Raw genomic sequence first — 22,946 nt, 5'->3', positions numbered from 1 at the left:
CCTAGGCGGCGAAGCCAAGGAGAGCTTTTCACTTACACCCTGTGTCCAGGGACTCGGGCGATGAGGGGTCCAGTGGGGCTGAGCTCCCACACCACAGGAACAGATCGGAGGAAGAGCCGCGAAGATAGGGACCTGGGATTTCACTCAGTCGGTCCGGGGCCATAGGTACACTGGCATAAGACTTAGAGTTCAATGCAGGCAGCAGCGCCCTCTGGCGCCAGACTCAGCAGAGTCCGTCCCGTCCACCCCCACTCCCAATCTCATCCCCAATCCGAGTCTCTGGAGAGAAGGGCTCCGCTTCTTTCATCCCCTTCTCAGCCCCATAACAGAGTCGCTCAGAGCCCCGGCCAGGAGTTGGAGGGGTGGAGTCGGAGGTGGGAGGCGGGTGTAGGGCGGGACGTGGCTTGGGCCAGTCTCCCTCCCCCAGACAGGCTCCAGGAGGCGGGGGAGAAGCTGGCGATTTAGGTTCCAGAGAAACTCGCGTCCTTCGACCGCTTCCCGCCCCGGGAAATGAGCCGGGGTCGAGAGGCAGCAAACAGGAAACTGGACTGTAACAATGAACACGGGTGGGGGCGAGCTGGGGGGAGGGAGGAAGAAAGGATGGATGGAGCAAGGGCTTAGAAGGAGGGGGTGGGCCAGGAGCACCCCCTGGGCCCGCCTCCCCGGTGCCTGCCCCGGTGCCCGCCCTGGGCACTTCGAGGCACAGACTATCCATATCCACTCTCCCCGCACGTCCAGGAGCTGAGCTTTGCTGGGCAGGGGCCTGAGCGCGGCAGCTGCCCTGGCAGGTGTAGCGCTGACCCTGGACTCTGCAGGGCGCTCCCGAGCCCTTCCGGCCCTTCAGTCTCGGGCCACCGTCGGGGCGCGCGCAGACTCCAGGCTCTTTCTAGCCACACCACGCTGGGGCTCAGTCTTCTTGGGGGCGGGGAGAGGGAGGAGACCGCCCCGGGAAAGCAGTTCCGGGCCCTCCCAGCCTCAAACTCATCCCCAGGATAGAAATATAGTCATAGTTCCCTGAGTGAATCACTTCCATTCCCACCACAGAACGCGTGAGGCCACGTGGGGGGAGGGAAGGTGTGGGTAAGCTTTCCTTGGGGATCAGATGCAGGGAGGAAACCCCAGAGCCAGGTTTCCCTGCGGAGAAGATTGCAGGCTCACAAAGGGGGTCAGGACCTCGGGCCTGGATTGAGCAGGGCGTGGCCTTCTACAAGTTCCATTCTTGTAAAGAGGGTTTTACGGTTAGACTACAGTGGTTTAGCAGACAAAGAGCTAGTTGCCTTTGACGCTGAGAAGACCTGTATTCCAATCTCCCTCTGGCTTATATTGTCTCTGATCCTGCGCAGGTCACTAACCTTTTTAGTACTCTAGGCAATCCATATTGGTAGAGTTTCCTTATCCTGGAGTATTCCATACCCATGGAACCACAGGTCCAAGTTATTTTTGTAAAGTGAAACCTCTATTTCGGGACGAAGGTAGAAGGAAGGGGCGGGTAGGGAGCATTTGGACAGAGTTTTTCAGTTTTCAGTAGCTCCCATTACCTGCAGTGATAGGGCGGGGGATGGAGGGTGGGGGGACAAGCAGGACCAGTGTGCAGGGTCAACCTCTCTCCTTCATGGTCCTTAGGCCGAACCTCACTGTGGCTCTAGCAGGAGGGACCCCAGAGAATTTTAGCCCTTGCAGGTATCCCTTGATCTTGAAGATTCTCCACTGAAAAGCAAGGTTGGATATGTCCTGCCAGTTTCATGAAAAAGGTTGTGGGCTCCAAGTTTTAAGAAATTCCAAAGCACACAGTTATTCTGAGAAATACTGGTTTGGGTTTGATAAAATGATTCATAAGGAATTCTTAAAAGCAATTCAGTCTGTTTACAACTCAAACCTGACTTGACGCTTTTAAACCATACACATTTCTTAGGTTACCTTTCCACCTAGCACAGGTTTGGATGCCCTTATGGATGAGGGAAAGGGCTTGGACCCAGAAGGAATTCTACCTGGGGTTCTTCCACAGGAGCCAGTCCATATTAGTAGGAGGAAATTCAAATCCGGTGGAGATTATATGAAGACAATTCCCCTGCCCTTTGACACAGCTAACTCTTTTCACAGTTGTGTGAAAAAGAGGACTTTATAAACTGTGGGTTTGAAGCTCCCAAGGAGGAACATGACAATTTCTCTCCCTTCCATGAGAAGGGAGGCAGTATCCTTCTTTTGGCATTATCCAAGTTCTGAGCAGATAGACACAAACACACACACACACACAACTTAAGTCTGTACAGCCAGACAAAGCTTTGGGAGTCTTCTTGGACCACATGTGTGGTTGAATCCATGTCTTATGGGAGCAATATCCCAGATGTAGGCCACCCTACTGGTCTTTAATTTAGGTGGCCTGTCTCAATGCGGCATTTCAGTTTTTATTATGTGGACGTGCAGGGTTGCGGGTGTCCTACCTGTCCTCCCCCCACATGGGAGCCTCGTCATCTCTCCCCCATGTCCTGGCTATAGCTTCCCCCACCCCCCATGGCCCGGGAGCTGCTTTCCTGTTTCATTTTGGGCAGGAAGAGTGAGGTCGTGTTGTTCTTCCCATCACTGCCGGCACAGGCTGTGGGAACAGCACTTTGGCTGCTTTCCTGTTTGATACCCTGTGTGTACAGCAGGACAGAGGGTGTATATCTCTGACTGTATCTTCCAGTGGGTGTGTGCATGTTTGTTGTGCATAGATTAGTATTAACCTGTGCATAGATTTTACACAATCAGTACCTAGGTCAGTGTGTGCATGCTAAGTACCATGTGGGGAGCCTGAGCAGGTCCTGTGTTTGATCCTGGTACTTAATTAGGAGTGAGGCATCTGGTGGGTTTATTTTGCTTTGCTGGGGACAGGCTCTGAGTTCAGAGCATCTGCTCAGCTTTTTGTCAATGGTTTTTTGAGGCCCTTTTGAAAAAAATCATTCACTCCAGCGACTGTGTACGGCTGTTAAGAACTACAGTCCTGGGGAAACCATCCAGAGTAAAGGCAAGATAGAACAGGGGAGAGACTGGAAATTCTCTCCCTCTCCATTTCTTCAGCTGAAAAAAACATGTATGCCAGTAGGGTTTGCTCTCTCTCTGTATCCCACACCTAAATACCTTACCTCATACTAATTGCTGCAAGCTAATGTTTACAGGGGGGAGGCTGGTGGTAGACTTTGGGTTCCTACCATAAAGAGTACCAGCTGCAGAGCTTTCCTCCAAGTTACCATATACTAGGACCCTAGGGGTGTTGCCCCAAACCCCCAAGCTCCAATCATAGCAATAATAGCTAGCATTTATATAGTGCTTTAAGGATTGCAAAGAATTTTACAAATGTTAGTTCATTTGATCCTTGCAACAACCCTCAGAGGTAAGTGCTATTACTATCCTCATTTTCACAGATGAAGAGACTGAGGCACAGAGAGGCTAAGTGGTTCACCCAGGGTCACAGAGCTAGTGTCAAAAGCAGCATTCCACCATAGGTCGTCCTGACTCTAAGTCCAATGGTCTATGTGATGTACTACCCAGCTGTCTACCAGGGTTGGAGTCCTGGTTGAAGAAAAGGAGAAGAAACTGTCATCATCTCCTCCTTGAAGCAGTTGTGAATTGCCTGCCTACAGCTTGCTTCTTTTTCAGACACAGAAAGAGAGGGCCAGGAGTGATTTTCCAATGGGAACTGTAGAGGGAAGAGGCCCACTTAGAGCCAGCATCAAAGCATAGATTTAGACTGAGCTGGCTTCTGCAAAGGCCTGACTTAGAACATACGCATCCACACACAGCATTATCCCTCAAGAGTTTGGCCAACTCCAGAAGATAGAAACCATAGCTAAACAACAACCACTTGGCAGACAGGGCTTGGCATTGTTTAAAGGGGAAAAAGGGTGGTAGGGGTTGGGAAACATTCCAACTCATCACAAAGATAGGACCCAAGAAGTAATAAACCTCTGTACATTTCTGTTCAGGATTATAAATACACATTATATACAAAATAATGTTATAAAATGTAGAAAGGTCAGTGCTTCTGATTCTTAAATTACTGAAATACTAGAACCAAAAATAAAAACTACAAAAAACAAAACAACCCCATATTATTGATTTTTGAAAGTCAGCTTCAAAAGTGGTCCAAGGGGCAGTAGTGAACAGTGAGAAGCAGTATCAGGCCCCTGTCAGTGTCGATGGTTGTGGGTTGATTTTTGGGGGGGGGGAGTAGAAATAAGAGAGAGGGAAGGAAGAGGATTCAGGCAACATCACTGTCCCCAACTTCCTCAGGTTTTGAAATATTATTGGCCAAAACTCCCTCCTCCCGCCCCTACTTTGGTCCAGTTACCCCTGGAATACCTCAATTCTAATTCTAGGTAACTGAACTTGGCTTCACACACACTGCTCAGCTGTTGAAAAGGATTGTAGCCACTGTCAACCCACAAAGCCCAGGGTACCGAGAGCCTGTTTCCCCAGCAGCCTAGCCTTGCCCCTTCGTCTCATCTTTTCAGGCTGGTGTCTTGGTGCCACGGCTGTGTGGACCTATGAGGCAAGCTGGTAACTGACTGACTCATGGGAAGGGGAGGTGGAAAGTATGCCCTCTTTTTTCTCTTCACCCCAACCTCTTGTCTCAGTTTATCGAGGCTTTAGTTCCTGCCTCCCATGCCCATTATGGGATCACTAGTGGTTAGGGGTGGGGGTGGAGGGGTATTAAGGGAAAAAACAAAAATGAAATGACAAGGCCCACATGCAGTAGTTTGGAGGCACAGGGTAGAGAGCTCTCCTCTCCCTTCAGGCCTATACCCCAGCTCGAATGGGGCACCCCCTCACTCCTCTACTGTACACCCCCAGAAAACCTGCCCCTTCTCTTTCCCTCTCTCCCCTTGGTTATGTCCAGCTGTTGCCACAGTCTTCAGGTCCTGAGCTGGAGGCACTTCAGGAAAAACACCGCTGATGCTGGTTGGGGGCCAGAGGTGCTTGGACTTCGGCCCCCTGTAACACAGAGCACCAAAGGTCACCACCACGGAGGATCGAGTCCTGGCCCAAGCCCCCAACAAAGGCGGCTGTTAGCTGAGCAGGCAGAGGTGATTGAGGTCTCTCCTGCTCTCCTCTCCATCTCCCTTTCAGCCTGTGGCAGCCCCACTTGAAGGACTCCAAATAAAGGCATCCAGAAGATAGAGAAGGATATTGCATCTCTTGGTCAATTCACAGTCTGTCCAGTTCACCCAGTCCCCTCCTCCTCCTCCTGAGAGCAGCACGTTGCATAATAAAAACGTCCCCATCCAGGTCGCAATTGTAAACAATGCAGTAGGGAGGTCCAGCTGCTGGGGCCAAAGCCGGGACATCCTGGCCAGGCTCCTGCCTTATACCTAGGGGAAATAAAGTAGGGGGTGAAAAAGAAAGAAAAGGTTAGTCTGGGTCAGAGGATGATCCATTTAGGACTAGATGGGGCTATAGAAGCCACCTAGTCCAATCCCCTCCTTTTACAGATGAGGGAACTGAGTCATAGAGAGGGTCATTAACTTGCTCATGGTTATACAGCTACTAAGTAGGATTTGAAAGTAGGTTTACCCTCACACCAAGTGGGGTACCCTATTCACTACACCATTCACACCTTCTCCCTGAATGACAGGTTAATGGCAGATAAGGAACCAAGTTCAGTTATTATACTGAATGGAAAAAGGAAAATGCTCCATCCTCCTCTGGACCCCACTGCCTCTACCCCATATCACAGCTTATAATGCTACACATAGCATATTTTAGAACAGTCCCCTATGCTGGAAGCTGAGCCAAGGCCATAAAGGCATAAAATATATATGGTGATGGGGTAAAGGGGTGGGGGTGGGGAAGCAGGAATGGAAAGAGAAGGGAAGAGGAGTCTCCCTCACCCACTAGCAGCTGGGAAGCAGAGCCTGGGAGTTGGCCTAATGCCACAACTGGCCCAGCCCAGCACTCATATAGGAGGAAGGGGCCCATCTCTGCCTCAAAAGAGCTCTCGTTTGATACCCCAACTAGGGATAGGGTCAGCAGAGACTGAACAACCACTGCCTGCCTAGGCTAGGTCCTGACATCTACCCCCATTCAGGAGGCCAGAGGCAAGTGGTAGCTAACCACAGCCATCAGGATAGGGTAAACTGGGTTTTCTTTGGAGTCCAAAAGGACAAGGAAGGAAGTACACACACACACACACACACACACACACACACACACACATGAGACATTCCGAACCCCCAGCTCACCTCTGTGGCAATGACACACTCATTTCTCTCCTCTGATATCAAACACACTGACTGGTACATGGAATCCCGAGGGGAACATATTGCTGATATCCGACACTCTGGCTTTTCACTGCAGGGAACAAGAGGCAGTATGAAAAACTGTAATGGGGAATGAGGGAGAAAGAAGGGGTACTGTCTCACAAGGCAGGAGAAGCAAGACTCAAGAAGAGAACCGACCAATGTCTACAACCTATTCAACATCTCTACTGAAAATAAAGAAATCCCAGTGTGGCCAAAAGAGAAGCTCAGAGAAAGAAACTTCAGATCAGGAAGGATCCGAAGACCACCCCCAGGTACTCAGATTCACTGCCCCTCTCGACCTGACTGAAGGATCCCCCTGGGCCTTTGAAAAAGCTAAAATTCCCACCAGAAGTATGAGTAGCAAAGATGAGCTAGAGAAAGGAAAAGAGATAGGGGCTGGATCTATGATTTCACTGGTCTAGGGGACTTCTGGGTAAGGGGGTTCCCTCTACAAATGCAGGTCAACACTTTCTCCTAAATATATAGTCCTGGAGAGTTACCTAGAGCACTGAGGTTAATGACTTGCCTCAAGGACACAGAGTCAATATGTGACTATGATGTGACTTAATCCAAAGTCTTCCTGACTTTGATGCCAACTCTCTGTCTCCACTACATGCTGCCACTCAGTAGAGGTAAAAAGAGGAGGAATTAAGATCTTGACAACCCTTTTCTTCTTAGGAACCCTATTCCTGAAGGACCCAGTGGTGCCCTGGAATTCACCTTAAGCTGGCTTCCTTTTTCTGCTGCAGAAGCATTCCCTAGCCAAAGCAAAAACTGGGACAAGAGATACTGGGACCGATGACGGTCCCTCATGAGAAGTCACAGCCCATGACCAGTCTAAGCCCTCACCTATGCAGCCGTAGTGGTGCCTTCTCCCCTAAGCTCTTGTCATTAGGGGGATACTTCCCCAGTGTGACCCCCCGCCCCAGAGGTCCTGGCGCCAGATTGTAGTCTGTGTGTTTCTGCTGTTTGCTGTAGTTGGATTTGTTCACATCACAGTCCACTTCCAATTCCTTCTTCTGGTTGGTGTTCTTTAACTGGGTGGCGGGAATGAGGTTGTCTTTCTGAAAGTCTGACAGATTGTTCATGGCCTCCCTGCCACCAGCCTCTGGCCGCCGGAGCCGAAGCTGCCTCACGGCTACTGCCACCATCCCCAGGAGCACGAGGATGGCCGCCAGTCCTACACCCAATGACACAGCCACCCAGGGGAAGCTTGAAGCTGGCTGTTCCATATGCGATTTAGATTCAGAAGTCAACAGGTACTCGCAGCGACTGCCCATGAAGTCATAGGGGCAATTACAGACAAAACTGTCTGAGGAAAGGCCAGTGTAGCAGGTGCCCCCATTCAGGCATGGCCCAGAGACACAGGCATTTCCCACTGTCCGAAGCTCACAGTTCCGGCCTGAGAAGCCAGGGGGACAGGCACAGACATAGGCATTGACCAAGTCATGACATGTGCCACCATGGTCACAGGGATTTCGTGCACAATCGTTGATGTTGATCTCACAATGGGGACCAGTGAATCCTGGGCGGCAACGGCAGGCACGAGTAGGACCCCATTCTAGACACTGGGCCCCTGCAGGGAAATGAAAGGGAGACTTGGGTCAGCCCCTGCTTGAGATTTGAAGGCAGGAAGAACCCTTCTTCCCAGGGATGGAATCAGAGGGTCTGTCCCTACAGTAGAAGGGAATTCCTAAGGGCTGGCCTTCACAGCCTCTCATCCTGTCATTTTGATTAATTCAGCTAGTATCATACTGGCCTGAATTTAGTTCAGGGTCTTTTCTCTTTAAACCAGAGTTGTTTATGGTGTCCAACCCAACTCCCTTTCTCCCACCACCATCTTGATTAGGTACTGACTAACAGAGTAGATGGAACCCATCACATTGACCAAGACACCCCCTCACTGATGAGTTCAGCTCCTTCCCTACTTCCACCCCATTCTGTCACTTGGTGAGGAAGAAAGTCTTCCACTGATCACTGTCTTCCCACCCAAATGTTGCCTCAGGCCTGGACAAGCAACAGAAGGCAGCCTCAGAAGGTGGGCAACTCATAAGGGCCCAAAGTGGGCAGGAAGGGAGAAAACGGGACACACCGTTGGCACAAGGGTTGCTGGTGCACCTGTCCACTTTCTTCTCGCAGTTGGAACCGGTGAAGCTGGGGGGGCACTCGCAGGCATAGCTGGCCCCATGCTCTTGCTCCCGACAGGAGCCCCCATTGAAGCAGGGTGAGTCGGCGCAGCTCAGGATGCTGTGCTCACAATGAGGGCCGTAGTAGCTAGGTGGGCACAGGCAGTGATAGCCATCTTCCTGATCCTGGGGAAGAGGAGGCCCCGGTGGCCAGAGTCAGACGCTAGCCTTGGAGGAGTAGGAGGGGAAGGGGAGCCAGGAAGGGCCAGACTAGACCCTGAGAAGCAAGTTTTCCTAGCAGTACCCTTAATCCCAGTACTGAAGCAGGGACCTACTTGCCTCCTGGGTAGGTACACTGTTCTACAAAGTCATTTTTCTACTCTCTCTTCTCTTCCCTCCCTGGGCCCATAGGGTCATGGTGGGCTCTCAGGGTAAGAACTGGGAAGCAAGGAGGAACACTCACCTTGCAACTTCCTCCATTTCGACATGGGTTGCTGTCACACTCACTGATCTCATCTTCACAGTCTACACCTGTGAAGCCCGGCCGGCAGGTGCAAGTGTAGCCTCGCTGACCGCTATTGGAACACGTGCCCCCATTCTGGCATGGGGAATGGTGAGTACAGTAGTTTAGGTCTGCAGAAATAATAGTACTGGATTGGTTTAGAATGGATTAGGAAGGGGGATGGGAAACAAACATAAACAGAGGTTTTTCAATGCAAAGTCACTGAACTCTTCTGAAGGACTCTGAATTTGGCTTTGTCTCCACAAATGTAATGCCTCATGCAACTTGTATAGATTTCGTAACCCCTATCTTTCTTTTTTTTAAGGATGGAGATGTGCTAATGTTTCAATGCCTACTGAGTTTCAGGCTTTGTTGGATTTCCATGTGTGCTATCATTTCCATGATAGACAAATAACAGATCTAGCCAAATAAGGACAGAGAATGAAGGCAGAAGGGAGATACTAAAATATATTCATTAAATGAGATAACATATGCAAAGTATTTTGCAAACCTTCAAGTAATATATAAATCATCACCATCATCAAAACACAAGGTTCCTTTTTTGGTGACATACTTTGAGACAAGCACTTTAGCTTTTGTTTTAGATATCATTATAACATTATATAGCAATTCTTAGGTTGCCTAAAGTTATGAAGGCACTCACCTAAGGTCTGGTTGACTAAGGAGGAAATAAATTGGACTGAGGAAAGGGGACTTCCTCTCCCTGCTGTGAACACACACTATAAAAGTAGGCATCTTGTGTACTAAAGTCCTTAAGGGTCTGAAGGAGTGAAGAGGCCTCCTTTATTGGTCTCCTGAATGACTATTAAAGATATAGGTCCAGGTGAAAATAATGTTCTGTGTATAATTAGAACAAGACTGAGGACAGAAGATTGTATATTTTGTGAATAGAGTGTGTTTGTACACTGCTCAGTCCAAGAGGCACCTACAGTTACAGTTAGCCAGCTTATAGGTCTTGGGAGCACACCTACTAGACAGCTGTTAGGGGGAGAATTACACAAACAGCAGAGGCAAAGTGAACAAACACCTTAGGGGGTTAATAGATAACTACCCCAGGTGGAAAAAGGAACCATGATCCCCCACTCCCCTCCCTACTCAGCCTTGCCTGGGTATTTACAAGCCCTATCTCCCCAAAAAGCAACACTTTCTCTAGCCACCAAGACCCATGAAAACATAACAAAGAAGCCTGATACACCCAATCGTAAGCATGTAGGGCCACTACAGATATTCAAGGTAGTCGAATAGGTTTGCCGGCCTGGAAATCACACTGAATGGGAAGCCTTATGTTTCTCTTCCCTGTCCCCAACATGCCATTCCTTCCATCTAGGAGACTTCCTTCTCTTCTCTTGAACCCACCTTGATCACAGAAGAGGCCACCCCAGCCTTCATCACAGGTACACTGCCAAGGCACGCTACAGGTACCATGTCGACATCCATTATGGGGGATACACTTATCACACAGGCGGCCCTGCCAGCCTGGTCGGCAACTGTGGAATGGGAATGGAGACTCGTGAGGCACATTGAAGCTATGGTGGAACAGTAACCATGGATTCCACCCACTGCCCCCCAACAACTTCTTTTGAAATTACTTACAGGCATTCCCCGGGTTTGTTGCAATAACCATTCTGTTCAGTGCAGCCTGACAGACAGATGGCTGAGGAAAGAAGATAAGGGTACATGAATATGTGTCTTGGCAACAAGTAGGCATCCAAATCCAAGCTCTCTGATGCCTGACCTTGAGGACCCCAGCAGCTAATGCAGGAAGATCCTCAAAAGGCAAATATCACAAGGGGTCAGGAAAGTAAGCTGAGGCTCAGAGAAACAGGACTGGGGGGGGGGCGTTGGCAAAACACTGTTACTTAAGCTAGGTAGATTATTTGTCTAGAGTCCTAAGGGTTGTCAAAGCTAGGGAGTCCCAGCCAGAGTCAACCCAAAGACACGTGAGATTAAGATAAATGCTTGAGATTGTGTTATATTTACTGTAGGCTACAGGGCCAGGCCCAAGGGGCTTTCCCAAGAGGCCTATGAAGGAAAATCAGGAACCAGAGCCTATAACATCTCTTTTGTCCTCAGCAAGACACTGAGATCTATAGTAGGAAGGGGACCTCCATACTTACGTTGGCCACAGTATTCTCCAGTCCATCCTGGTAGACAGGAGAGGCTGCCATCAGCCTGGCACACGTAGTGTCCAAAGTGGTCATCTCTGCTTCTGCAGAGCCGAGAGCAGCTATCCCCATAGTAGTTGTCACTGCAGATGACCCGGTAGGAGTATCTGAGTCTTGTGAGGGGCCCACTCTGCTCATCCAAGGACCAGTTCTTACCCACAGTCAATGGTCTTTGGATGGCCATTTTGCTGATAAGTGTATCTGTAGGAAGGGGCTCTGAAAGGCAAAAGAATAGTGATTAGTAAGACTGAAACATTCTAGGAGATTTCCACTGTACCCACGGGCCCCAAGAGCCCCTTTTCCTCATTTGCCCGATTTGGCTGGTAGACAACAGTCCTCCTGCAGGTAAGTCAAGGTGAAGTTATGAATAAGAAGCCACATGAACTGAAGAGCATAGATTGTTATTTATTCCAACAGATGGACAAGGCTACTGATACCAGGGATCCCCAATAAAACAAATACAAATTAAACGATGCTCTCTTCATGGGGAAGTAGGGGAGAGGATAGCATTAACAGGAGAAAGACCCGCTAAAATCAAAGAAGCAAATAATTTCCCACTGCTTCCTGAGTAGGGCACAGCAAGCTCCCATGGGTGCCCTCTCCCTTGGCTGTGTAAAGGAGAGTCGAAGAGAAAGTAGGGTGTTGGGATTTTTTTAATCCCCTTTTCAAAGTGAGAATTGTTGTGCTGCTGAAATATCCTTTTCCTCTGTGTCAGAACAACATCCCAAAGCCATTATTCCCTTTCCAAAAGAGCGGAATTCGCAAAAGGTGTAAAATACAGGAAGGGGCCCGTCAGTGCCGCTGGCAACCACTGGCCTTTCTCACCGCCATGCTCCCCACGTTCCCACGCCAAAAATAACCCGCAGGAAACTCAATTGTGCTAGAGATTAGGGAGCGGGCGGAATCAGAGCGTCCAGAGAGGGGCGCAGCTTCTGAGTCCAATCGAAACAGCCCAGGCATAGATCACACCACCTATGACCTTCTTGTCGATGCTCCCCCTCCCCAACTAAAAAAAAAATCCCACTAGTTTCCCCGCCACCCCCCAATCCCCAGGTTAACCCTTCAGGCCCCGACGGTGTGCTACGCGATATCGCCCCCCAGTGGCCTCAAAACCTGCTTCTCACCTGGTGGCAGGTTGTCCCCCGGCGCGTGCCAGGCCTCAATGATGAGCGAGAAGGTGCCCTGGGGAGATGGTGGGGAAAAAAGAGAGAGCCATGAGTGAGCCCTGGAGAAGGGGAGGAGCGGGGCTGCTTACGAGAAAGGGGAGGGGGGACTAGGAGAGAGAGGCAAAGAAGGAGGGTAGGAGGGGGGAGGCTGCCGCGCGGCAGCCGGTTTAATTAACTTAATTGCGGGATACAATTACAGCGCCCCAGGTCAACATAACGGGTTTGCTCGAATACGCGAGCGGGCTGAGAGAGGCGGCCTCTTCTCCAAGCTTCACGCACTAACGCATTTCTTTCCTCCTCCCCTCTCCCTTAGAGAATTTGGGGATTTAAAAATCTAGGAATAGAAAGAGGGTACGCCTCCCCCAAAGCTTTCCAAGATGCCTCTGGGGGCGGGCGCTCACCGGCCAGGTAAAGTTAAACGGCAGCTGTAGCGGGTTTCGGCCACCCCCTCGGCTCTCCTCTCCGACGGCGAAAGAGTTGGTGCCCAACACCGGCGTGGAGACGCTGCCAAAAGTGCAGGGCCCAGGCGACAGAACTGCCTGGAAGTGCTTGAGGCAGATGCGGAAGAAGGTCCGGCAGTGGGGCTCGCAGGGCCGGCCGCTGGCCAGCACTCCTCGCTCGTTGGCAAATTCACGAAGCTGAAGCTGAAAGACGCCCGAACCGGTTGCCCGCTGCTACAGAGGACGGGACGGGAAGAGAAGGGAAGGGAAGGGAGAGGATAGGAGTGGCAGAGAAAAGAGAGGCACCGTCAGTTAAACAGCTAGTCCGTGAGCTCAGGGGCCGGGGGGGGGGGGGGGGGGGTGCGGAGAGGGGCCGGCCGGTGGGGGACTTTTACCTGCTGCCAAAACGCCGCCAGCAGCAGCAGCGCCCAGTGGGAGAGCTTCCCGGAGGCGGCCGCCATCCCGCGGGGCTCCGCTCTCTTGCCTGCCTGCTTGTCTTCAGGCAACCGATGATCTGATATCTGGCGAGACTCGACTGCCCAGGGGTGCGCCCTTGCTGGTTCTCTTGGCTCCTCACTTGTAATCTAAACCGCAGCGATGGCGGGGTAGATGGGGGTGGGGGGTCAGGTAATCCAGGTGCGGGCGGACAAGAAACTCGTTCTCCTTGCGGGGGTGTAATCTTGGGGAAGGCGGGCGCCCCGTATTAACTCCTCGGAGTCTGTCGGAGGAGGACAGGCAGCGCCTACTCCAGCTGCTCCCTAGTCTGTGCGCAGCTCTGGGACTGGAACCTGCGCGCCCCAGAGCCCTCCTTATATATACTTGGCGCTTATCCTCGCTGGCCTGTCACTCAGACTCAGTTGGTCACTCTCTCCTCCCCTCTCGGCCTCTCTTCGAAGCGGAGCCCAGAGCCTCCGGGAGCGAGCCCCCGCCCCTGCCGCCACTGCCGCCGTAGCCCCCGCCCTCCTGCGCCCCCACCCCAAGCCCAGGTGGCCTGGCAGTCAGGGATCGGTGGGGCTAGGGGCTGGAGGCTTCCAATTTTATCTTTTGCTGGGGAAGAGGAGAGAAATAAAATAGGTTGGGGAGGGGGAAGGATGAAAAAGGAGAGAGGGGAGGGAGGGGGAGTTCCCGGATGACCACAGGGCCGGGAGACTGGGGACCGGGAGACTGGGGAGTCCCCGTGGGCGGCGCGTCCCAGCCCAGCCCTGGGTCACCTGCATCCCTTACACAGGTAGGAAGTGCAAACTTCGGGAAAGTGAAACCAGTGACTTAGCTAGATCAGACCCCAACCCCCACCTCCTTTCCAGAGGTTTGGAGTGGAACCTTAGAAACTGGGATGGGAGAGGAAGAGGCTTCCAGCTTCCCCCATCTTCATATGTGACATGGACCTCAGGCGAGTTAACCTTTTGATTACTAATCCAGACTAGGTGGGGGAGGGGGAATGTTCTGCGCGTGCCCCATACCCCCTGCCTGCCCTTGGCGGGCGCGTGCCAGCCTCTGGGGCGCGTGGTCCCCAAGGTGGGGGAGGGGCTATGGGGTAAGAGAGGGAGGAAAGGGGGCGCGTCCTCAGCTGTATGTTAATGAGAGGTCGGTCCTGCCCCTGCCCCCAGCAACTCTCACCTGGGCCCGGCTCCAGCCTCTGGGCTCCAAGGGAGATGCGAAGACCCAGCCCTGTGGTCTGAATCCCTGGGGCTCTCAGCGGGAGAGATGGGGTGGCCACAAACCATCCTGGTGATGAGAAGGGTGATGGGCAAAGAGGGACTGACCCGACTCTCCTTTCCCTCGGGTCAAAGGTGGGAAGCTGAGACCTGGCACGAGGCCTGGTCTGGGGCTCAGGGGAGCAGGGACCTTCCCACGCCCTGCACCCTAGACGCACCCAGCTCCCGTAGGCCGCCCAGCCTCTCTCTTCTGAATCTCTCCTACTCAATTGCTTTCACGGAATCCTTCGCAGCCTGGGGAAATTGTAGGACTGGTGTTCCTTGGTCTCCGGAGCGCCGGGTTGCTTTCGGCAATGCCCAGAGCTGCAGAAGGCCGGGTGGTTTCAGCTGTCAGCTCCACCCGCGTGGTGATGGCTTTGGCTGGGCGATAAGATCGGAGCGGGGGGAGCGGGGACGCGGTGCGGGGACCTGGGGGAGGAGGGGAAGGGGTGGGGGGAAGCGGCGCGCGGGGCTGAACAGCTGCTTGCGCGGTGAGCGTGGTCTGATTTTTGACTCACGGGGGGGGGGGAGCGGTGCGGAAAGAGGGAGGTGGTGAGAGGCAAAGAAAGCCAGGGAGATTGGACTGTGTGTTGGGGGAGGGGGGAGGTGATGAGAGGGACCTGGGGGGGTCCCCCACGCACGGCCACCCCTCCCAGCCCCCACTACCATCTGGCACGAGAGGGTTGGCGTGGGGGAGCCGGGCTGGAGTGGGGCGGGGGCCGGCAGATGGGCCCAGGCTGCTCTCTCTAGCTAATGTAGGTTACAGGCAGGCGGAGAACCCAGGCCCGAGGGAAGAGAGAGCCCCGGGCTTGCCTCCCGGCTCTCTAGGCAAAGGGGTTCCTAAATCCCTCTTCTCATCCCACAGTTTTTTAAAAAACCGACCGACAGTGCCAAGGGCTGCCTCTCTATCCTTCACTGCGGGCGATCTTACTTCCCCATCCCCACTTTGGAAGGAGAAATGTCCTGGTCCTCAAAGCTCTAGACCAAAGTACTGGCCTTTTCAGTATTTTCTCCCGAGACCGTTTTCATTCTTTTCCCGATCCTTTCTTCTCAGGTTCCCAGACTGTAAGGTGGACATTTGGGCAATATCCAAGGCAGAAATGGAACCACTGACAACAGCCTTAACTCAGGAGAATGCTGCAGGGTTGGGAATAGGACCCAAGAATACAGTCTCACACCAATCTCGTCCATCCTCAACTGGATGTGGGCCCTGGTCTCTCTCAAGTTTTGGGCTCCTCTCCAAATTTATGTCTTCTAGCTGCCGTTCTTCCCCAAAATGTTCCTCAGTCTGCTCCACCAGGCCGATATCCAGAAATAGCCTAAGATCTTCGTCTCAGAGCGAGGGGAAATCCAAGAAACCTCAGAGGAGACAGGCCCTGTTTGTGGAAAGGAAAAGGTTAAATAAATACTCATCATCAAAAAGCATTTAGGAGGCGTCTTTCTGCACATGGCGCTATGATAGGAGCTCATTATAGCATTCTGGGCTCCCTCTCGAACTCCCTCCGCTCCAATGCTTTGCCACTTGGGTTTAGTCTACACTTGGTAGGGAAAAACCTCCATGAGAGGGGGGAGTGGAGAGTGGGATGGGGGTGGTGGACCTAAGGCCCATAGAAAAATCTAACAAGGATTAGGTCAGGATTCCCGCTCGCACAGTGTTTATCCTTTTTCTATCACCCTCACTTAAGATTTATGGACTGGAAAGTCGAACACATGACTAGGGAGCTCGGAAGGGAGTTAGTGACCGACACCCAGTGGGGATCGAGTCCAATCGAAATCCTTCCCGGGGTGGGCAGATTCTGAGGCTGTCCTCCTCCCCTAGACTCGTTGGGAAGGGCAGAGTGGCAGAACTTCTCTGCCCCCACTCTCTCATCCTCGCCCACCCCACGAAGGGAATGGGAATGGGAAGGTGTTCTAACTTCACAGTTGTCCGTCAGAATCCATGGAAGGACTGGGTCAGGACCCTGGTAGGGCAGGGCCAAGGACCAACTTTTAGATATTAGGCCCTGGTGCCTGGCTCCTTCCAGTAAATGGGGCTAGAGGCCGGACCCAGCCCCACGAATTGAGTTCAGGGATTCAACAATAAGTAGCTTTCTTCTTTTTCCTACTTGCTCAACGAGTGACTAAGCTAGCCCCCAAGTTCTAATGATGGAGAGTATCTAATCACAACCTGGAGGGACAACAAAACGTTACATGGGTCTTAGATTGCAAGAACGTCCAGGCTCACCTAAATTTGTAGAACCCTTAGAGGTAACTTTTCCCCCATCCAATCCCCCCTTTCTTCCCACATCTACATAGAGCCATCAGGCTCAGAAGAGAGCAACAGAGCTTGTGGTGAAAAACTTCCTCGCCTTTTTGCATCCCAAGGGGTAGGTGCTCTTAGTGGATTCTCTGTTTGGGTGTCAGTGTCCTTGGGAATCAGCAATCACTTCTGTAACCCTGTACGCCTGCAGCCTGGCAAAAGTGAGGCTGGGGCCTTAGGTGCCTGTAAGCCTGCTGGGCTTGGGAGGGGGAAGGAGGTGGATGTGGCGGGCGTTGGAGTTGGGGCCTCCACCCTTAAGCCTTGAGGGGCGCTGCTGCGGTCGCGGCGGGGGGGGGGGGGGAGGAAGAAGTGCTCGGGAGGCGGCCAGCGAGCTGCACAGAAGGCGGGGAGATTTGCAAACTGTTGCTGCCACATGGCTGCTCCCTTCTGCCCATTCACATTGTAATGAGGCCGGCGCGTGCCTCATCTGCCGCAGGGCGCTGCCACGCGCCAGCCCGGCACGCCGTGTGCCAACTGGGGCAGCGGGGCCGCCGAGGGCTGCCAACTAAGTGGGGGCGCAGCCCCAGCGTGCCAGAGCCCCACAGACCCGGAGGCTCGGGGTGGGGAGGAGCGGGAGCTGGAGTGGGGTTGGAGAAAGGGGTCGAGATGCCGCCTGAAATTACCCGGTCCTTGGTCCTGCGATTGGGGGAAAAGAGGCGAAGCCCCTGGACCCAGAGGGTTATGGCTGGGGGAGCGCCCCCCTCCCCCAGAAGCTCCTTGCTCCCCGCTCCCGGATCGATGCTGCCGCTCCCCGCAGATGTGCCCCGGCCGCGCTGCTCCCCATCTGCCGCTGCTCGCACCTGCCGGTCAATAAATCGATTTTACAATTTAATGCAGCAGCTTCCCGCCCGGGACAGATGCCGCTGCAGCGCTACCTCTGTCCCCTCCTCCACCCCAGGGGGCTTCCTCCAGCTCGGACCTGGGACTCCTCCATTGACTCCAAAGTCTGCAGCTCGGTCTAGTTCACCTCTTTCTGGAAGGGTGATCCTTTGAAGAGAAGAGGGCCTCTCTGCTCCCATCTTCCTTCGTTCCTGCAGCTGCCCTCAGGGCCACCTCTGGAAGGTTCTAAGACTGTTAAAAAGGATTCGAGCCTAAGGTGTGTTGATTTGGAAGCAGGAAAGAAGCAGTTTGAAGTTTCCAAAATCCTGAGGGATGGATTAGGTTTTGTGATCGGAAAAGGAGAATAAGACTGTGCTGTGAGATTTGGGGGGCAGATTAAGCTGTGTGAATACCGAAGAAAAGAGGGGGGAACACGAGTTTCTCCTCCCCATGTTGAGCTGAAGAGGTAGAGGACATAGATTCTGGGGTGGGGGTGGAAAGAGGGAGGTTAGAACAGGAAGGGTAGGGGAGCTGGACTCCTCAATTAATCAACAAGTGTTTGTTAAGGGCCTACCATATACCAGGTTCTGGAGACATAAGTACAGCTAATGAAACCATCCTTATGGGAAATAAAACATATTCTAATGGCAGAGACTCGTAAAAGTCAATGAACATCCTGAAGGAGTTGACACAGAGCGGAAACATCCCTGGGGATATCCACAGATGAGGACAGGAGTGAAGGAAATGAGAAAAGACTGAAAGTGTGGTCAAAGATTACCAAGATGACAGAAGCAGAGTTAGAAAAGTGGAAAGGGGCAGGTGAGGAAGGCCAAGCAAGATGGAGAAGTGTTTGGATCTACCCAGGGAAAAGGGGCGAGTGGCTCAGTGGAATTTGTGTGATTAAAACCAAACTGGACAGCATTAGGTGGTTGTACATACTCTCCAAATACTAGGGTAGGAAGAAGAGAAATTCACCAGAATGTTGAAGGCTAGAGGAAGAAGTGAGGGGTTTTTGAGGGACTGCCCCAAGTGTGCTTGGATGCTGAAAAGAGTCCTGTGACATCCCATGCATGACAAATAAGCTATTGATGGGAAAAGGTTCTTAGCCTTGGAAGCAGAAGGCCCTCCTTAGAGACGAGTGAGAAGAAGACTAATTAGGTAGGCAGTGGGGTAACTTGGAAAAGCTGCTGAATTGGGAGCCAGAGAATCTGGATTCAATTCCTGGTGATAACACTTATTAATTCTGTGACTTCAAACAAATCTCCAGCTATCTGGGCCTTCTTTTATCTCTTCTATAAAATTACAGGGTTGGTCAAGGATTCTTAACCAGGGGTCCAGGGACCGCTAAGGTGTCCTTAGATAGATTCCAGGAGTCTATGGACCTAGATGAGAGAAATAAAATCACCTTTATTTTAAGTAACCTCTAATGGAAATTTTGCATTTCCTTCAGTTATGATTTAAAGTGAAAAATTCTGAGAATGGATGCATCAGACTCCCAAAGGGATCAGTGACACAAAAAGAGATTAATACCTCTTCCAGAAGAAACAGACTGAAATAGGTTAAGGGAGGAGATGAAACAATGGAGAATTAAGTAGAAGGAAGAATGGAAGAGAGGAAGAGAATTTCCTCTCATGGAAAAAAAAACTCATGGAGTTTTTTGAGAAGTTTTAGAAAGCAGGAGATTTTGTTGAAGCATTTGGAAGAACCACCTTTTGTATCAGTGTTTCTGGGTAAACCCATCCAACTATGGCCAAGTCTAGTACCAAAATGACTTGATATTGGGAAGCAGTATGGTTCAGTTTAGAGTTCTGAATTTGGATTATGAGGTTTTCTGAGCCTCACTATCTTTGTGACCTTGGACAAGTCACTTCAACTTCTCTGGGCCTCAGTTTTATCAACTAAATAATGAAGGGTCTGGGCTAGATATTTTGGGAGGTTCCTTCCATCTCTCCTTCTATGAGCCTGTGATGTCTGGGCAAATAACTGGATGTAGAACCAGGAAAGAAAACAAGGTTTATTCTGAAGTTTCTGGTCACTGAAAGCTGGGGCAAGGCAGGGGAGGGTGCTTAAGGATTTTATACATACATACATACATACATACATACATACATATATACTTCACCTATATATATGCTATGTATATGTTTCACAAACCTTAAGGTGCTATATAAATGGTATTGTTATTGTTATTAGATACTGCCTATAGTCTTTCCTCGGACAGGTGCAGAACATAGCTGTATGTAACTCTTTTTTTTGGGAGGGCAATTGGGGTTAAGTGACTTGCCCAAGGTCACACGACTAGTTTTTGTGTTAAGTGTCTGAAGTGCTCCATTCACTGCGCCCCTACTATATGTAACTCTTGGTTACTGCTTTGACCAGAAAGGAAGCCAGAATGAGAGGGAGCATGATATGTGTGTGTTTGTGTGTGTGTGTGTGTGTGTGTGTGAAAGTCAAAGCTCCCAGCCCTGGCTCCTTGCAAACCTCTGGCCACCCCAACCTATCCACCTAATTTTTTACCTAGCTTCCTGAGTTGTGAATCTGTCCAGAACTTAGCACAGTGATTGACTCATAAGTGCTAGTTAACTGACTATCCCTGCAGGGATTTTTTTTTTTCTAGGAGTAGTCTTTTTTTTTTTTTTTTTAACACTTCAGGGCCCATTTTATTGACCTTATAATAGAAAATAGGAGTTTATTTGCCAGGAAGGATGATGCCATCGGACTTTTGCTGGAACCAGCGCATGGCTTCCTCTTTGCCAATTCTGTGTTTGGCCCCGATGCAGCCTGTTCTACGTTTCTTGTCTGCAATGCTGAACCCAGGCCTGCCCAGCATCACATAGAAGTCCAAGCAGTAGATGCCGATGCTCGGGTCATATTTAATCCCCAGATCAATGTGCTCTTGGATCCCAAAGCCAAAGTTGCCGGTGTCCGAGAAGTTATTTTTCCTTAACTCATATTCTCGCACCTTCAGCCCCTTCTCCAGAATCTCTTCAGCTTTGGCCCCACGGACAGTACAGTGAACAGCGATCTTCTCATTTCTCCTGATTCCAAAAGATCGGACAGCATACCGAGCTTTGGAGAACACTGGGGTTTGACCTGTGAGCTGCTCCAACACTTTGGCCGCCCGGGTCAGTCGATCTCCACTCTCCCCAACACAGATGTTGAGGCAGAGCTTACGGATTCGAAGTTCCCGCATGGGGTTTTCCTTTTCACCCTGATCTTGCGCCATGGTGGCGAAGCGGAAGAGAGCTAGGAGTAATCTTGATAAATGGAATGGACAGAAACAGCTAGCCATGTAGACTTCCTCCTAATCAGAATGAGAATCCCAGGGCAAGCAAGTTTTTGTCCCACGGCATCAACATCCAGGAGAAGCATACTTCCTTCTTCAAGTGACCGCCAGTCAGAGCCTTGCCTCTCCATCCTCTGCTACCACCTTTCTGGGGCACGGGACACCCCTTCTACTAACCTCTACTGTGTCCATGGCAGGACTGTGCCCCTGACACCCACACAATGCTTGCTCCTCCCGCTTTTTTTGCCCAAGGTTATAAACAAATCCTTGCTACAGCTCAGTAATTTATCCAGGTTAACCCGTGGAGATTTAACAATTCAGCAGACATTTACAAAATGCTAACTATGTGCAAAATACAAAGACAAAAAATAAATCAGTCCCTGCCTTTGAAGAGCTCACATTGCATGGGGACTATGTGGTATCAAAGCCCAGCTGAAAAAGAGATTGGCCTGCATTAAGAGACTCTGCCCTTCAAAGAAAGGAGAGACTCCTTTGGGAGGAGCAGCATTGGAGGTGTGGTGATTCCTAGATATATAGAAGGAGAAGCCTTCAATGGACACACTTGGGGCATTTGGACAGAGACCCACATCCTCCCAGGTCTCCTCCTTCATAGAAATGTATGCTGCTCAGGAAGAATAGAAATGAAAAGTTGCAAAGGGAAAAGAAAGGATGGTGTTAAGATTGGCGGAGGAGGAGGGCTGAGGGTTGAAGGCTCAGAACATGGGTAGAGACTTCTGCTGTAACCCTGGCAGCTGCCCCAGCACAATTAGTTGGTGCCAAGCAGTAGCAGCCTCTCTGAAAGCCACACAGCGGGTATTTCCAGCCACTGAGGAGGCCAGGGGTTGGGGGCCCCCTCCAGAGCAGCCTTCTCTGGGCTCCTGGCTTCCCCTTCCCTAGCTCTTTCCTGTCCACGCCCAGGCTCAACACAGTGTTGGCTGGCAAACTGGCAAATTGCACCAAGGAGGGAGAGTTCTTTGTGGGTACCCCATGGCCAGGAGACCTATTGCCCTAAGGCCCAAGTGGGACCATAGTTGACCTGCATTGCCTTACCCCAATCACTTTCTTGTCTCCCAGGATTTGAAGTCAGTCCAGACAAGACCTTCATAGTTCCTAGGTAAAGTTTGAAAATTGAGCCCTGTCTTTTTTTTTTTGAGGTGGGAAGGCAAGGCAATTGGGGTTAAGTGACTTGCCCAAGGTCACACAGCTTGTGTCAAGTTTGTGAGGCTGGATTTGAACTTTGGTCCTCCTGACTCTAGGGCCAGTGCTCTATTCAATGGGCCACCTAGCTGCTCCAAGCTCTTTTCTTTAGGAGTCTTTAAGCCTTCATGAGTAATTGAGGGTGACTTGTTTATTCCCAAATAAATATTCTTATGCTCTGGAAGAATTTTCTCATATTAAGATATATACATTTATATAAAGTCATACTAAAAAGTGTCCCTTATGCCCCCTTGTGTGTATTCTTCCCTACATGACTGACTGTCTTGTCTCCCCCTTGTACAGCCCCTACTTTTTCTTCAAGGATTGGAAAATTCCACCACCCCCAGCATCCCCCTAACTCTCTCCACTACTCAAGTAATCCCTGAAATTCTATAGGCCCAGAAGGAGATCCCCTGGATTTATGGCAAAGGTGTTTCTGAGAATCAGTAGATTCAAGGTATAGAATTTTAGATTTGGAAGGCACATTAGAGTTCATCTAGGCCATCTCGGTCATTTTACCAGTGAAGAAACTGAAGCCCCCAAAGTGAATTGATTTGCCCAAGGGCTTGTGGCTAGTTAGTAGCAGAGATAGGACCAGAGCCCAGGTTTCCTGACTTGGAGGCCAGTATTCTTTCCACTTTGCTATATTGCCTCTCAAGGAAGCCACTTTTCTCATTTTTTAAATGCAATTTTTTCCAACTAACAAGCATTTGCTTTTTTTCCCTTCCACTGCCACCCCCCACTTAAAAAAAGAAAAACAAAACTTCATACCAAATAATCAAGTCAAAGTCCCACATTGGCAGGAGACCATGTTTCTCTTTCTTCCTTCCTTCCTTTTCTTCTCTCTTTCTCCCTCCCTCTCTTCTCTCTCTCCCTCCCTCCCTTCTCTTTCTTTCTTTCTTTCTCTCTTTCTTTCTTTCTTTCTTTCTTTCTTTCTTTCTTTCTTTCTTTCT

The 22,946-nt window shown here is 50.9% G+C and overlaps 2 protein-coding genes and 1 long non-coding RNA gene across 4 annotated transcripts; 1 reads left to right on the top strand and 2 right to left on the bottom strand.

The window, feature by feature from the left end:
* Positions 1-4,671: 4,671 nt before the first annotated feature.
* Positions 4,672-13,506, bottom strand: DLL4 (delta like canonical Notch ligand 4). Of its 2 annotated transcripts, none has more exons than XM_069105762.1 (11): positions 13,094-13,506; positions 12,660-12,932; positions 12,217-12,274; positions 11,045-11,308; positions 10,521-10,581; positions 10,284-10,414; positions 8,868-9,037; positions 8,371-8,590; positions 7,128-7,854; positions 6,219-6,327; positions 4,672-5,348 (listed from the first exon to the last, which is right to left on the bottom strand). In XM_069105762.1, the coding sequence occupies exons 1-11, from the start codon at positions 13,157-13,159 to the stop codon at positions 5,343-5,345; spliced, it is 2,085 nt and encodes a 694-aa protein (XP_068961863.1). In that variant the 5' UTR covers positions 13,160-13,506; the 3' UTR covers positions 4,672-5,342. The 2 variants fall into 2 exon arrangements, with proteins under 2 accessions (XP_068961863.1, XP_068961864.1); XM_069105763.1 differs by having other exon boundaries at positions 12,660-12,929.
* A 176-nt stretch (positions 13,507-13,682) lies between these two features.
* On the top strand, positions 13,683-15,817 carry LOC138175302 (uncharacterized). The gene is made up of 2 exons (XR_011171967.1): positions 13,683-14,088; positions 15,447-15,817. It is a non-coding gene; the product is annotated as an uncharacterized lncRNA (long non-coding RNA).
* Positions 15,818-20,132: 4,315 nt separating this feature from the next.
* On the bottom strand, positions 20,133-20,768 carry LOC138175301 (large ribosomal subunit protein uL5-like). Its single transcript, XM_069105690.1, has one exon. The coding sequence runs from the start codon at positions 20,734-20,736 to the stop codon at positions 20,200-20,202; it is 537 nt and encodes a 178-aa protein (XP_068961791.1). The 5' UTR covers positions 20,737-20,768; the 3' UTR covers positions 20,133-20,199.
* Positions 20,769-22,946: the final 2,178 nt, after the last annotated feature.

This window comes from Petaurus breviceps, unplaced genomic scaffold, assembly GCF_028583685.1.
Source record: "Petaurus breviceps papuanus isolate PSGF00001 unplaced genomic scaffold, PetGlider_PUasm1.0 77, whole genome shotgun sequence".
In the NCBI taxonomy this organism is placed as follows: domain Eukaryota; kingdom Metazoa; phylum Chordata; class Mammalia; order Diprotodontia; family Petauridae; genus Petaurus; species Petaurus breviceps.
This window is presented reverse-complemented; position numbering and strand designations above follow the sequence as displayed.

Bases quoted from the DNA above. Each gene is read 5' to 3' on its own strand.
- LOC138175301 (XM_069105690.1), bottom strand. From the start codon at position 20,736: ATGGCGCAAGATCAGGGTGAAAAGGAAAACCCCATGCGGGAACTTCGA.
- DLL4 (XM_069105762.1), bottom strand. From the start codon at position 13,159: ATGGCGGCCGCCTCCGGGAAGCTCTCCCACTGGGCGCTGCTGCTGCTG. The intron at 12,275-12,659 runs GTGAGCGCCCGC...CCATCTCCCCAG, and splicing joins CGTTTAACTTTACCTGGCCG to GGCACCTTCTCGCTCATCAT. The intron at 10,582-11,044 runs GTAAGTATGGAG...TTCTTTCCTCAG, and splicing joins TGGAGAATACTGTGGCCAAC to CCATCTGTCTGTCAGGCTGC.